The sequence below is a fragment of the Quercus lobata genome, chromosome 5 (assembly GCF_001633185.2).
Source record: "Quercus lobata isolate SW786 chromosome 5, ValleyOak3.0 Primary Assembly, whole genome shotgun sequence".
NCBI classification, from domain to species: domain Eukaryota; kingdom Viridiplantae; phylum Streptophyta; class Magnoliopsida; order Fagales; family Fagaceae; genus Quercus; species Quercus lobata.
In genome coordinates, this window is record NC_044908.1 from 33,125,994 (window position 1) to 33,141,824 (window position 15,831).

The window sequence follows — 15,831 nt, forward strand, 5'->3', positions numbered from 1 at the left end:
GCACTACAGGCCAGCCCCCACACCCCCCACCAAAAAAAAACAACAACAACAACAATGAAAAAGAGAAAAATGGAAATATATTTCAATTGAATTCCTTATATTTGAACCCACAACCTCACTCCATTACCCTTACAATGAAAGGAAATGGAATTTGGGCTAGAGCTCATGAGCCTACTCATATCTCTTTTTTTTTTTTTTTTTCTCTTCTTTTTTTGATAAGTACGCTCATTTATTTTTCATAACCTGTTTTGAGGGTAAAAGCAGTCCAACAGTAGACATACAAATTCAACTGCATATAGCATCCACCTATCCCCATAGCCCCCACCAATAAAACAAAGGCAACATTACGTTTCAAGATGTCACAAAAATAACATCTTTAGACATTTTAACAGGAATTACGCTTCCATGTCCAAAAGGAAAAAAAAAATCTCACACACACATATATAGACATATATCTATGTTTCTGTATATGTACATATGCATGTAAGTATGCGTGTGTGTATATAATCCATGTGTATATAATCCATGAAGATACGTGAAACAATGATTTCAGTGTCAAAAACACAACACCAGAGAGAGAAGCAGGGTGGATTAATATGTAAATAAAACAATGCACATAATTCTTTGATGTTCTTACCTGCATCTGGGGACTTATTACTATTGCCAGCAGAGTTGGATGGCGAAGCATTGCCTTTAGGATTCTGAGACTTAGTTTCCATTGTAAGCATTTTCAGAGATAATTTTCGTAGATAATCTTACTGGCTTGAGGCAGCAATATAAATCTTTTCCTCAAACCATATAGCAATTTTCCCGAGTTCATGTAATCCCTCTTGGCCAGAACAGGGAGATGCCTCTTCAAAGTTTCCATTCTATACACAAAAGGAGATACTCCTATTATGTAAGTAACCATACAGGCGCGATTAAGCTATTAAAGAAAATAAGTCCCAAGTAGTAAATAAAATTTCATGAAATTTTAAAAATTATGAACAAAAACCCAATATTTTTTTCTCTGAAAAAAATTAACAGTAGCACTTGATTGTTCAAAGTTCACTATGGTAAATCTGTCAACAGAAAATGTTTTCCTATTCAACTAACTTGATACCTTGCTTTCCAAATATTAGACCCCCAAGTGTTCCTCAACGAATTGTATTCCTAGCACTTTGTTTGGGTGATGCATTCAGGTGTTTTGTTTCCAACTCCTAATATAGCACTACTAGTTCTTGTAGTCAACTCCCATGATACGACATTTGCTTTCAATGTCATATCCAATTCTTTATACTTGTAGACGCATTTTTCATATTTCCGAGAAATTTTATTTTTCTTCATATGAGGATCATCAACACTTACCACAAGCCTTTCTGACATTACTTCGAATATTTGTTCTCTTCTTTTTCCAGTTATGCCCTTCCTCAGTTTTTTCTAATAATTAACTGCAGTAAAATATTGGTTATGGTATGAAATGCTACTGCGAACACATGCTTTATCAAGCTCATATATGGAATGAGTAGTTAAGCACGGACCCTTTATTTGGGGTGCCATAACTATGTCATAACAATACCCTATCTGTTGTCTCACGTTATAATTTTTCACAAAATTGCTCATATCGCCATATTGTGCCCACACCCATGTCCATGCATCCTAGATGAGTAGAGAGACACAAGTCCTACCAGCCAGATCACAAATACAGGCCTAACAGAAATGTTAAAGCAAAAAACACATTCCATATATGAGCTTGATAAACCAGAGCCACCAACAATCGCTAGGAGGCACTGGTTTTGATGGCTTGTGCTTGGAAAATTTTGTCACACCAATTACTAAACACTTGAAAATGTTTACCAAACACTTGAAAATGTTTTTCTGTATGATGTTTCAAAAGAAAATACTTCGTTGTAAAAAATTTTACATTTGAAACATTTTACAGTGAAACAAACAAAGCGTTAATTCAGTCATACAAAATATTCAAAATGTCAAACGAAAGAAAATGAGAAACCAAGCATATAAAGACTCAAGTTTGGTGTTTAGAATAGCTTCGTTTTTTTCACTAGTTTATTTTGTATAAAATGTTTATTATTTAAAAGTACAGGAGCACTCAGAAAAATGAAAGGCTTTCAAAATCTGTACCTATGAAATAAGTTGGCTTATTTCATTTTTGAACCTAACCAAACAGGGTAACAAGTGTGTGCATGTTACAGCTTATTTTGGTGAGTCATTTCCCCCAGCTTGTCAGACAAAATTTTATACAGCATTACTTTTTTTTTTCTTAGTATAGCTAAATAAATCCTTACTAATTAAAACGGATGGCACTTTTAAAAGTAAGCAATCTGAAATGGAAATTTAGTCTTTCACATGATTATTGGTTGTGCTGGACCTAGTCTTGTGTTAAAGTAAGCTACTAATGTCACCACATGGGGATGTTTTACATCTACGTGATATCCCAAAAGGACAAGTTACAATTAGAGCTCCCACATACTTGCGCACTTTCAATGACATCCCATAGTCACTGGCTGCAAAGAGCTCAGAGAATTTCCTTGTCCTGAGTCCAAATTGGAGCCAGGTTGTAGTGAGTTCATCATGTTTGGCTGTGCCGTCGAAGCCCCAGATAAAGACACAGAATTGTGCTGCAGGCTTGACATAGAATTCTGCGGCATTGTCGGAACAGAACCTTGTAAGTTCATTGATTGCAACTGAGGATTCATTTGATTTTCATGAGACTGAATTTGAGCAAGTTGAGGTGGCTGTTGCATGGTTTGCATATGAGGCGCAGGAAGCTGTCCTTGCTGCAGTGCAGGCTTCTTAAAGCAATATGCTTTTATACAATTTACTATCTGCTTCTCATATGACCCCAGCTTCTCCTTGTAACCAGGTGATATATTATTTTTGGAAACCTGTAAGAATGTTATAATACGCTCCAACATAATCTTAAATACTTTCAACTTCTCAAGCAGATCTGACGTTGATTGTTGTGGAAGAGAATCATAATGCTGGAGAACAAAAAAAATAAAAATAATTATAAGAACAAGAATTCTAGTAAAGGACAAAGATCAAGTTACAAAACATAATCAAGTTATTTTTAATTTGTTCCTATACGGTAAACAGTGGGGTGTTTCTAAGCACAGGTGTATTAACAGCCCCATGAGGACAGCTGCCACTACTTTCAACCACATATCCATCTCTCCAGAAGGATGCCATTAATACCAAAACTATCATGTGATAGGCTGAATAATGAGTAAACTTAGGCGATGAATTGCACAAGGAATTTTTGAAGCACAACATACCTGCTGCAATTTAGCAGCAATTTTCTGGTACATTTCATTTATTTCAGGCAAGTACAAGTCCTTCATGGTTTCGATCTGCAAAAAGAAATTAGCAAGACAGATTATCAAACTCTTCATTTCTTCAGAAGCCTTATTTATTTCCTTATTATCAGTGTACTGATGCATGCTTCCCCTTGGGGGAAAGTTATACATATCCGTTAAAGCATGAGTTTGTATAGGGTTTTACACAAGCTTCAGTTAACGTTTCAACCAGTGGATTTTATAACAATACAAATATGAAGCTGTCATTGTAACGTACAAATATATTCCGGATGAAATTTAATAAAGAAAAGAAAAGAAAAAAAGTGGGAGAGAACAAAAGGAGTCTTAAATTGATAACATCCATCCATCATCCACAAGTGCTATTCACTCTTAATTTCAGGAGACAAATATGCCTATATTTACTGATCCTAAACCACGTTCAGCTGCACTACAATAATCATCTTTTTCTTTGACCTCATGTACAAAGTTTTTCTTAAAATATTTCCTTTTAATGAAATTTGATATGAAATAAATAAATACACATGTCCACTCATGCACAAACAAGAATTCCTGGTTCTTCTTCTCTATGCTGATGCACCCCACATCTTTCTTGATAGGTACACCAGACAGCCTAGTTGATGGATAAAACTCACTACATTTGACCAAGATTTCATCTTCTTGAATTCCTTTTTATTTCTACTCAAGATATGGGTGGTTCACCTTTTACTTCATGTTGACCATCTTTCCTAATAGGAACTTCACCAGACTAACTACTTGCTAGATAAACCATATTACAATTAATAAAATACTAATTTTCTACAAATTACTCTCAAGCCTTGCTTTTATATTATTTTTGGCTCAGGATAATGGCTGTAGAGATTTTCCTATAATCTATTTAATAACTCATTTGAAACATTTTTTTTATATATATAAATCTTATCACCCAAAAGCAAGTTTTTTTTTTTTTGATAGGTACGAAATATGTATATTCAAAAAAGGCACAAAGCAAAACAAGAGAAAAACAAAAAACAGAGAAGGAAACTAATTACAAAGAAAAAGAGAACTAAGGAACAATGAGAGAGAATCACTAGATGTGAGTCCCCAAGCCCTAGAACAATCATGAAGAGAACCAGTAAAAAGAGCAAGCAACTTGTCATCGGATCTATCCAAATCCTCAAAAGTCCGCCAATTGTGTTCCTTCCAAATACACCACATCAAACACAACACAACTAAATTCCAAATGTTAGAGGAGTGCTTTTATATCATTGCCTAAGCCCCACTCTAACCATATTCTCTCCAATGCACCAAAATCACTATTTGTCAAATCAAGTAAGTAGTAAAATAACTCAATCTGCTACACAACTAAAAAAAAATATGAATAAAAAATATCATCTCACAATTAAAATACAGATTCTCTCTCGCTCTCTCCCCTACCTATATATATATATATATATATATATACATACATTTTTATGAATATTTAATAAATAACAAATAAAGGCTGTGCAACCCATGTACAAAATGTTCAGCCAGCAGCTTAAGGGCATACAAAAAGATGAAATTCAGAATATGATTAATCAATCTAGGAGTTGAAGATAGCATGAAAAGAACTCAAAAGCAACCCATCCCCTTTGTAAACAGGAAATTTTAATCTCTCAAGCACTATAGCATATCTTTTTTGCAAAACACCAGATTGAACAAGATGATTTAGATTTTTTTTTCCTGCCTAAAACTACTAAGACTAGGTTTCAAATACACAATAAACAACTATTAAAAACACTTCCTTATCAAGCCTTCATAGGTTCAGTCACCAGTGAAAGTTATACTTACAAAAATATATATGACCAGCAATGCTCTACAGTACCAAATGTTGGGCTGTAAAGAGGCAACATATCTATTAAATGATTGAAACTAAAATGAGAATGTTAAGATGGATGAGTGAATAATAGGGTTTGAAATAAGGAAATCCACTTAAAGGTAGGGGTAGCCTCTATTGATTAAAAGATTAAAGAAAGTCACTTGAGATGGTTTAGTCATGTTCAGAGAGTGATTAAGAGCTTGTTTGGATAGCATGAAAACTGAGTGATATCACTCAGTTTTCATGATCCATCATCCAAAACAAATGAGTCCTATAGATGGATGATTGTTTGGCTTGGTTTTGAATGATTGTTTCCGTCACTCAATTCTCTGATTTTTGAGTGATGAGTTATGGAAACTGAAAACATATTTTAGGTGTTTTCAGTTTCCATAACTCTGTTTTTAATGGCATTTTCGTAATTAAAACTACATATGGGTCCCACGGTCAGGGTCAGCCGCAACTTTTGACCTTTTTTTTTTTTTTTTTTTTTTTTTTTTTTCCACTGGGTTCGGTTTTTCATCGTATTTTTTTTCTTTTTCCTTTCACACTCTTCTCTTCTTCTTCTTTCACTGGGTTGGGGTTTCTGGGATTTTTTTTTTTCTTCTTCTTTCACTGGGTTCGGGACCTTCATGTTTTTGGGGGTTTTTTTTTTTTTTTTTTCAATTGGGTTCGGGTTTCTGGAGTTTTTTTTTCTAATTTTTACAGTTTGGTGTTGTTAAAGGTGGCTTTTGTTCTGGTGAGATACATGCATTAGATGTTTCTCAAGGCCAATGGCATAGGATAAATGCTGATATTCTCAAAGGAATGTTCATGTTCTCTAGTGCCAGTATCCAGGATGATATATATGTTGTTGGAGGTTGTTCTAGCTTGACCAGCTTCGGGTTTCTGGGTATTGGGGGTTGAAGGGGAAAAAAAAAAAATGAAAAAAGTAAAAGCTGCACCAAGTTACAGGTATGGGCCCACAAAGAGTTGAAAAATTTGAGTGATGACAAGTTGAGTGATGGTGCCAAATGGGTGGAGTGTAGGGAGTTGGGTATTTTGAGTGATGAATGATGAGTGATGGGTGATGAAAACTCAGTAATGCGTGATGAGTGACCATTTTTTTTAACCAAACAAGCCCTAATGTACTAGTAAGAAAGAGTGAGTTGATCCAAGTTGAGGGAACGAAAGAAGGTAGAGGAAGACCAATCATCAATAATAGTAATAAAAAATAACATGTCAATTATAGAAATAGCAGAGAGAATGACTTCAGATAGAATAGAATGAGGAAAAAAAAAAATGTGGTCAACCCTAACTAATTTGTCAAGGATCTAGAGCCACCCCCCCCCCCCCCCCAAAAAAAAAAAGAAGTTTGGGACTAAGGCTTTGTTGTTGTTGTATCAAGTTAGGCACACACTAGACAACTAGTAGTAGTACCCACTGCAGATATCCCCATCTAGGTATCATCATGAAGAGTAAAACCATAGAAGTGGGCTAACAAGTAATAAATTTTGTGTTTTTCCCACTTTGTAAAATATAGAAGTGGTCCTTAATTTGTGGGTGCAAATGTTACAAGCTTTTGGGATTCAATGGGTCATGCCAGGCTCTGTGGAGAGTTTGGTGTCTTGTTGGAGTAATTGGTTGGGAAAATATGTTTCAGATGTTTGGAATATGGTTCCTGGTTATTTGATGTGGGTTGTTTGGTTAGAAAGAAACCAGCGCTCTTTTGAGGTTCTGGAGAGAACGCTTGATTAGTTACAAGCGCTCAGCCAAAATACTCTTTGAATGGGCTAAGTGCTGGGGTTATTCAAACTGTTCTTCTACTCCGGAGTTCTTTTCTACCTGTAGTAGTGCCACTTAAGTTGCTTCTCTTTTTCTGTTTTCAATTGTTTTTGTTTGCTGTTTTTTGTGTTCACCATCATGAACACCTGTAATGGCTGTTTGCATTTTTCTTGTTGAATAAAAGTCTAATTACTTATCAAAAAAAAAAAAAAAAAAAAAAGTGGTCCTTAATTGGTCATTTTTATTTCCAATATTAGTGTTAATATATTAGTGTTAATGGTTTCAATAAAAGGATTAAAATGTAATTATGAATCATTTAAACAAACTAATAAAAACAAAAACTAGTTCATTGTTGAAGTAGTTTTTATTTTAGATTTAGGTCAAAACTAAATTGAACTAGTTCTATGGTTTGCCAAGCACCACAAAATGTGCAAAATAAAATTCATGATACGAAGAACAAACAAGCATAGAATAAGAGAATCTCTTGAAGAAAACAGAAATCTATCATTGAAGTTCCATATTGGAGAAAAATATGGAAGAATAGTCATACACTGATTTATTATGTGGCCCTCATAAGACTGATTTAGCTGATTGTGACTATATAGTATTCTATATTATCATCTAAGTTCCTAGTTTAATGTCAGTTGTATATGGCAACACTATTATCATCAATAATGCATCATAATAATGTCAGATTTATGAGTATCTAAGCTTCAATGATGTTTTGTTAGAAAATAATTTATTATTTCTTTTAAAAAGAACAAGAAGTTCAAATTCTCTACTGCTAAGATAATTCTTCACATCCTATTAAGTTGGAAGCTTTGCCCTTTATTCCATATCTACATCGTTCAAAATAATTATTTCTTGTTGGTCAGCAACTGTTATCAATTAAGCCCAAATTTCAACTCCACCTAAATTCAACATTTCCCACAATACCTATGAGAATTTGTCATAAGTGAAACTTCATCCAATTAAAAAAAAAAAAAAAAAAGACATGGCATATTACCTTTTGATAGACCTCCTCTTGCCAACCAGCCCCATTTGCATGCCCTGTCTGAGCTGTGGAATAATCTAGAGATGCTAAAAAGTATATAAATATATGTAAATAAATGCTCATGTGAGTCAAATGAATATCTTCTTCTAAGGAAACAATTTAAAGAAGCATTACTCACTGAACGATACTAGTAAAAATCTTCATTCCAAACTATATTTTTTTGACAGGTAATCAGAAAATTATTATTAATGAGAAAAAAGAAAAGAAAAGTACACGTTGTTCATGATGATGAACAACAAGAAAAAAGAAAAGAACAAACACACAGCTAAACAAGAAATTAGGAAACTAAGCTAAGAGAAGACATAAACTCAGAGAGAAGAACAATCAGTAAAACCCCAACAACGAGACCACTCCAAAAGACTACGTTGGCATAAAACCTTTAACTCGTCCAATGTCTTCTCATTACCCTCAAAGGAACGACGATTTCGTTCCAACCACACAATCCACATTAAGCACCCTGGAACCAAATTCCAAATGTCCGAATTATATTTCCCAAGTCACTGATGCCAACAAGATAACATACCTGCCACTAATCTTGGCATAACCTAATGAATACCAAAGGCCTGAAACATAAAAGTCCAAAGAGAATGAGTAACAGGGCAATGAAGAAGAAGATGGTCTACCGACTCCCCATCACAACAACACATACAACACCAAGTAGCCAACGAGCGACCCCTAAGCATTAGATTGTCCAAAGTGAGGATTCGACCATGAGCAGCTGTCCACAAAAAGAAAGCCACTCGCTTAGGAATCTTTGGTTTCCAAACACCCTTCCAAGGAAACAAAGAATTCGAGGCACCCCGAATCGCATGGTAATAAGACCGGGTGTCAAAATTACCATCACCCTTTAACCGCCAACAAAGAGTATCACTCCTATCACCCCGACGAATACGAGTTTAGATAAGCTGGAGAAGGGAATAAGATGCAGCTAGCTCCCAATCTTCAAAAGCTCTATAGAACCTTAAATCCCAAACTCTAACAGTACCCCCTTCTGGCATCCACAAAACCTCAGAGATACAAGCATCCTTGACCGCTGAGCACACATAGAGATCAGGATAAAGATCTTTTAGAGTATTATCACCAATCCACCTATAATGCCAAAAGCGGATACGAGTGCCTTCACCCACTACGAAAGACAGATGCTTAGAGAAGCTCTCCCACCCTTCATTAATGCTTCTCCATAGGCCACACCCATGAATCCTCCTGCACACTTTAGAACACCACCCCCCTTGACCCTCACCATATTTTGTGGAGATAACTCGCCGCCAAAGATGTGTATCTTCATGCCCATATCTCCACAACCATTTCCCTAATAAAGTTTGATTAAATGACACCACACTTCTAATCCCCAAACCACCCATCTTGACAGGTAAACACACCTTTTCCCAAGCCACCAAAGGATATTTGAAACTCCCCTCAGAAGACCCCTAAAGAAAGTTCCTCTGAATACTTTCCAATCTAGCAGCCACAGATTTAGGAATAGTAAAATATCATGACACTGTAACACAACTATAATAAAAGCATGTGAAATGAAAATAGCACCCAAGATTAAAAGCTAATTACTTTACACACCCTCTGCATATTAAATTACTTAAAAACTCCCCATATAGTTTTGCATTGATCCACCATGCATCACTCATCCCCCATAAAACCCCTTAGAGGCTTCCACAGCTTGTTTTACCCATATTGTCAAATAAAATAACATTCACTAGCTATTTTGGATGGGCAATTACCTCCATTTGCATGTATATATCGAACTAAAGTGACAAAATCAGGTTGGACAATGATGGGCATTCAGAAATTTCATTATTTATAAAAATAAAAATTAAAAATTAAAAAAAAAAGAAAAAAGAATTGACATGTCCCAACGAACCGAGTTGAGTGCATCCTTCTTACGCATGGACATAATTTATTATATTGATTTACTACAGTGCTTTGCAAGGTTTAAATCTACGTAATTAGCTTGTATGTACTTTGATCATTTATTCTCTGATAGTTGACATGCACTTTTTGAAGTTCAACATATTACTTCTGGCAGGAGGTAAATATATATTGAATTCCTTATATTTGAACCCACAACCTCACTCCATTACCCTTACAAGGAAAGGAAATGGAATTTAGGCTAGAGCTCATTAGCTTACTCATATCACCTTTTTTTTTTCTTTTCTTTTTTTGATGAGTACACTCATTTAATTTTCATAACCTGTTTTGAGGGTGAAAGCAGTCCAACAGATGCTAAACATACAAATTCAACTGCATATAGCATCCACCTTTCCCCATTACCCCCCCCCCCCCCAAACAACCAATAAAACAAAGGCAACATTACTTTTTGGATGGCAAAGCATTGCCTATAGGACTCTGAGACTTACTTTCCAATGTAAGCAATTTCAGAAATATTTTTGCAAGATAATCTGACTGGTTTGTGGCAGCAGTATAAATCTTTTCCTCAAACCTTATAGCAAATTTCCCGAGGACATATAATCCCTCTTGGCCAGAAACATGGAGATGCCTCTTCAAAGTTTCCATTCTATAAACAAAAGGAGATACTCTTATTATGTTACTGACCATACAGGCAAAATTAAGTATTAAAGAAAAAAGTCCCAAATTGGTAAACTATGCTGACCGTGCAGAACTTAAAGCAACAAAATGTGAAAAGAAACCACATAAAATTTCATGAAATTTTTTTTGATAAGTAAACAAAATTTCATGAAATTTTAAAAATATGAACAAAAACCCAATATTTTTTTCTCTGAAAAAAATTAACAGTAGCACTTGATTGTTCAAGGTTCACTATGGAAAATCTGTCAACAGAAAATGTTTTCCTAGTCAACTAACATGATACCTTGCTTTCCATATATTAGACCCCCAAGTGTTCCTCAACGAATTGTATTCCTAGCTCTTTATTTGGGTGATGCATTCAGGTGTTTTGTTTCCAACTCCTAATATAGCACTACTAGTTCTTGTAGTCAACTCCCATGATACGACATTTGCTTTCAATGTCATATCCAATTCTTATACTTGTGGATCATCGACACTTACTACAAGCCTATCTGACATTAATTTGAATATTTGTTCTCTTCTTTTTCCAATTATGCCCTTCCTCAGTTTTTTCTAATAATTAACTGCAGTAAAATATTGGTTATGGTATGAAAAGCTACTACGAGCACATGCTTTATCAAGCTCATATATGGAATGAGTAGCTAAGGACGGACACTTCATTTGGGGTGCCGTAACCGTGTCGTAATAGTGTCCTATCTGCCTTCTCATGTTATAATTTTTCAAAAATTGCTCATGTTGCCATATTGTACCCACACACATATCCATGCATCCTAGATTGAGTAGAGAGACACAAGTCCCACCAGCCAGAGCACAAATACAAGCCTAACAGAAACGTTAAAGCAAAAAATGCATTCCATATATGAGCTTGATAAACCAGAGCCATCGACTATGGCTAGGAGGCACCAGTTTTGATGGCTTGTGCTTGGAAAATTTTTTCATACCAATTACCAAACACTTGAAAATATTTTCAAAAGAAAATACTTTATTGTAAAAAAATTTACATTTGAAACATTTTACAATGAAACAAACAAAGCGTTAATTTAGTCATACACAATATTCAAAATGTCAAATGAAAGAAAATGAGAAACCAAGCATACAAAGACTCAAGCTTGGTGTTTGGAATGGCTTCATTGTTTTCACTAGTTTATTTTGTTTAAAATGTTTATTATTTAAAAGTACAGGTGTACTTAGAAAAATGCAAGGCTTTCAAAATCTGTACCTATGAAATAAGTTGGCTTATTTCGATTATTGAACCTGACCAAACAGGGTAACAAGTGTGTGTATGTTACAGCTTATTTTGGTGAGTTATTTCCCCCAGCTTGTTAGGTAAAATTTTATACAGCATTACTTTTTTTTTCTTAGTATAGCTAATTAAATCCTAACTAATTAAAACAGATAGCACTTTTAAAAGTAAGCAATCTGAAATGGAAATTTAGTCTTTCACATGATTACTGGTTGTGCTGGACCTAGTCTTATGTTAAAGTAAGCTACTAATGTCACCACATGGGGATGTGTTACATCTACGCGATATTCCAAAAGGACAAGTTACAATTAGAGCTCCCACATACTTGCGCACTTCAAATGTGATATTCATTGCACTTCTACTACATAGCGCCCTCACAATCTTGATGGGGGTCTCAAAGCATTACTCATCAGTGCAGACTGCAGACTAGCTTTTCAGTTAAACTGTGTTATGAATGTGTGTGGCATTGAAAGTGAAGATTGTAAAAAGGAAATCTTCAAGTGTTCCACAACAAATTCTACCCCCAGCTCTATATTTGGGTGATGCAGTACTCAAGTCTTTTGTCTCCGATTCATAATATAGCATTATTAGCCCTTGTAGTCAACTCCCATGATACAATACTTTCTTTCAAAGTCATGTCTGATTCTTATACTTGTAGATGCATTGTCAAATTTCCAAGGATTTTTATTTTTCTTCATATGAGGATCATCTACACTTACCACATGCCTTTCCGACATTATTTTGAATATTTGTTTTCATCCTTCCAGTTATGCCATTCCTTTTTTTTTTTTTTAAATTAACGAACTGAAATAAAATACTGGTTATGGTATAAAAAGCTACTACAAGTACACAATTTTATCAAGCTCATATATGGAATGAAAGCACAAGTCCCATCAGCAAGCCAGAGCATAGATACAGGCCTAACAGCAATATTTAAAAACCAAACATTTCAGTTACATGCAATATTGAAAATGTTGAATGTAAAGTTAGTCAAACAAAAGACAATGAGAATCTAAGCATATGAAGACTCGAGCTTTGTGTTTAAAAATAGTTTTTTTTTTTTTTTTTTTTTTTCCATTATCTGAAAGTATAGTTGTTCATAGAAAATGTGAGGCTTCCAAAAGCTGTACTTATGAAATAAGCTAACTTATTTATATTTTTAAGGCTAACCAAATAGGGTAATAATTGTGTGTTTCTTGTTATTTTGGTTAGTTTATTTCCCCAGCTTGTTTAGGTACAATTATTTTAGAGCTTTACTTTTTTTCTAATTATAGCTAATTAAAAAACCTTTCATATTAAAACGTGTGCACTATTAAAAATAAGCTATCCGAAATGGAAACTTACTCTTTCACATGCTGAACCTAATTTTATGTGAAAGGAAGGAGTATTTGTCATAACCCTATGAATTTTTTTTTTTTTTTTTTTTTTGGTATGGACGCATGTTGAGTCTAACATCAAGAATGAAATATGAAGATAATATTGTCAGAAAATGGAGATTCATTAGTCACATCTGTGTGATAAACCAAAAGGACTAGTAATAATTAGCCCACCATACTGGCACGCTCAAAAGGAAGGAGTATTTGTGGTAACCCCTAGGATTTTTTGCACGTTGTATGGACATGTGTTGAGTCTTACGTTGAGAATAAATTAGGTCTATCTGGGCAATATATAAATACAAATGAGTAGTACATGGAGCTACTATTGCTACCAAATGCAGATTCGTTACTCACATCTATGTGATATCCCAAACGAGCTAGTTATAATCAGAGCTCCTGTCATACTTACGCACTCAATGTAAATGTTATATTCATTGCAATCTTACTGCATAGCACCCTCACAATCTTAATGGGGTCTTACAACATGACCCTTCAGATCAAAACTAGTTTTTGAGTTAAACTTTACGTTGCTGATGCATGGCATCAAAATTGAAGATTAAGCAGTTAGGTTCTAATTCCCTCCAAAAAAAATGAATAACTTGACCAGTTAAGCTAATGAATAGGATGTAAGGGGAATCAAAAAAAGAAAAAGAAAAAGAAAATGAAAGCTATTATAAGTTCATTTTTAACCATCAAACCCAAACACAACCTGTAAAGCTGTACCAGGTTTGTTACCGCTTATTTTAATGAGTTTATTTCCCCTTGCTTTTTTAGGAACAATTTTTAAGGGCATTGCCTTTTTTGACCTTAGTATAGCTAATTAAAACCTTACTTATTAAAACAGGCCACACTTTTAAAAATAAGCTATCTGAAACGGAAATTAACTCTTTCACATGATTAATGGGTTGTGATGGGCCTAGTTTCATGTTAAAGGAAGGAGTATATGTGGTAACAAACCCTACAATTTTGATGAAGTTATATGTACACATGCTGAGTTTGACATCGAGAATGTACTATGCCAATCTGGACTATATATAAATGAGTACATGGGGATGCGTCAGTAACATCTGTATTATATCCAAAAAGAACTAGCTATAATTAGAGCTTAGAGCTCCTGCGTTATTGTCACATATGTGTGATATATCAAAAGGACTAGTTATAATTAAAGCTCCGGAGTTCTCGCGTGCTTCCAATTTATGAGGATAACTAAGCTGACACAACAGGGTGATGTGATGTTCATAGCACTCCCTAGTCCCTACTACATACAGGACTCACAAAAACCTTTGATCAAAGCATTACTCTTGAGCATACAGACTAGAATTTTTTGTCAGTTAAACTCTGTATTCTTAAATGTTTGTGGCATCAAAAAGTGAAGATTTTGCAGTAAAGTTCTCTAATTTCCACCAAAAAAGTCAATAACTTGATCAATTAAGCTAATGAATAAATTCAATTTGATCGGATTCGGACCCAAACACTATCCGTAAACATAAATATGTAAAACAAAAACAAAAAGCAAAAGCAAGAGAGAGAGAGAGAGGAAAATTACATCTTGTTGACGATTCCTTGACGAGAATCGGGCTTCACTAAGGAATTGAGTCCTAAACCGTTTAAACTCCTGCACCTGTAAAAGTTCGTTGCATACAACAATCAGTTACATCAGATTCAAAATTCAAAAACAACCCATCCATATCAGGTATTTTACTACGTAAAAAAAAATAGTCGGAATGGTCGGAATTTATTTTTCATAAGGAAGAAGAGAAGGACGTACGTGAGGAGAACGTTGGCGAAAACGGAGGGGCTAAGTTTGCAGAGAATGGAAATGACGAGATCGTCCGGCAAGGAATCAAACAAGTCACGCTTTCCAGCGATATCAGAGGAATTCCGGCGAGATCGTTCGGCGGTGAAATCTCTCCTTCGCTTCACAACTCTCATGTTCTTGCCTTCAACAACTCTCTCTCTAACCCTCCTTGTTCTCATATCTCTCTAACTCTCTCTCTCTCTCTCTCTCTAAATGAAAATCTTATCTTTCTAGGGTCCGGCTCCTCTCCAGATTACTGTCTCATGTTTGAGGTAATGTGCAAAATAGCAGTGCAAAAGAATTCTATATAGTTAGTTAGACACCGTTTGAAACAATAAAGAAAACTAGCATCTCGAGTTTTAGAAACTCGAGATCTATATTAGAACTTGACGGGAAAAAATGCGACATAGATTTTGAGTCTTAAAAACTCGAGTTTTTGCAAAAAAAATTTCACCTATAGTGGCGTTTTTAAGCCTTACAGTGACGTTTTAAAGCCATATAGCAGCGTTTTTCTGCAAAACTTTTTTATAAGTACAGGTTTAGGGAGTCCTATAGTGGCGTTTTAAAACCGTATAGTGACGTTTTATAGACCTATAGTGGCGTTTTTACTCAATTAATGGAAATCGAGTTTTAAAAACTCGATTTTCAGCTTCATTTTTTTAGCTAATCCACTTACAAATCGAGACTTAAAAAGTCGAGTTTATCTTGGAACTCGAGTTTTAGACACTCGAGATGCTAGTTTTCACCATTGTTTTGAAACGTGACAATTAACTAAATTTTTTAATATTTATTGTTATTTAGAAAAAAAATTCTCTCATGTTTTCTCTGTTTATCTAATACACGAATTTTTTTTCTAAATAACAATAAATATTAAAAAATTTAGTTA

At 34.7% G+C, this 15,831-nt stretch overlaps 1 protein-coding gene across 2 annotated transcripts; it reads right to left on the minus strand.

The window, feature by feature from the left end:
- Positions 1–2,285: 2,285 nt before the first annotated feature.
- LOC115988333 (mediator of RNA polymerase II transcription subunit 15a-like) lies at positions 2,286–15,217 on the minus strand. 2 transcript variants are annotated; one of them, XM_031111866.1, is made up of 6 exons: positions 14,916–15,217; positions 14,694–14,768; positions 10,339–10,496; positions 7,922–7,986; positions 3,276–3,350; positions 2,286–2,981 (listed from the first exon to the last, which is right to left on the minus strand). In XM_031111866.1, the coding sequence occupies exons 1-6, from the start codon at positions 15,122–15,124 to the stop codon at positions 2,481–2,483; spliced, it is 1,083 nt and encodes a 360-aa protein (XP_030967726.1). In that variant the 5' UTR covers positions 15,125–15,217; the 3' UTR covers positions 2,286–2,480. The 2 variants fall into 2 exon arrangements, with proteins under 2 accessions (XP_030967726.1, XP_030967725.1); XM_031111865.1 differs by having other exon boundaries at positions 7,922–7,995.
- Between the last annotated feature and the right edge of the window lie 614 nt (positions 15,218–15,831).

Excerpts from the sequence above, each read along its gene's own strand:
- LOC115988333 (XM_031111865.1), bottom strand. The coding sequence starts at position 15,124 with ATGAGAACAAGGAGGGTTAGAGAGAGAGTTGTTGAAGGCAAGAACATG. Across the intron at positions 7,996-10,338 it reads GAAATTGCTTACATTGGAAA|CATCTCTAGATTATTCCACA; the intron begins GTAAGTCTCAGA and ends TATACTTTTTAG. Across the intron at positions 2,982-3,275 it reads TTGCTGCTAAATTGCAGCAG|CATTATGATTCTCTTCCACA; the intron begins GTATGTTGTGCT and ends TTTGTTCTCCAG.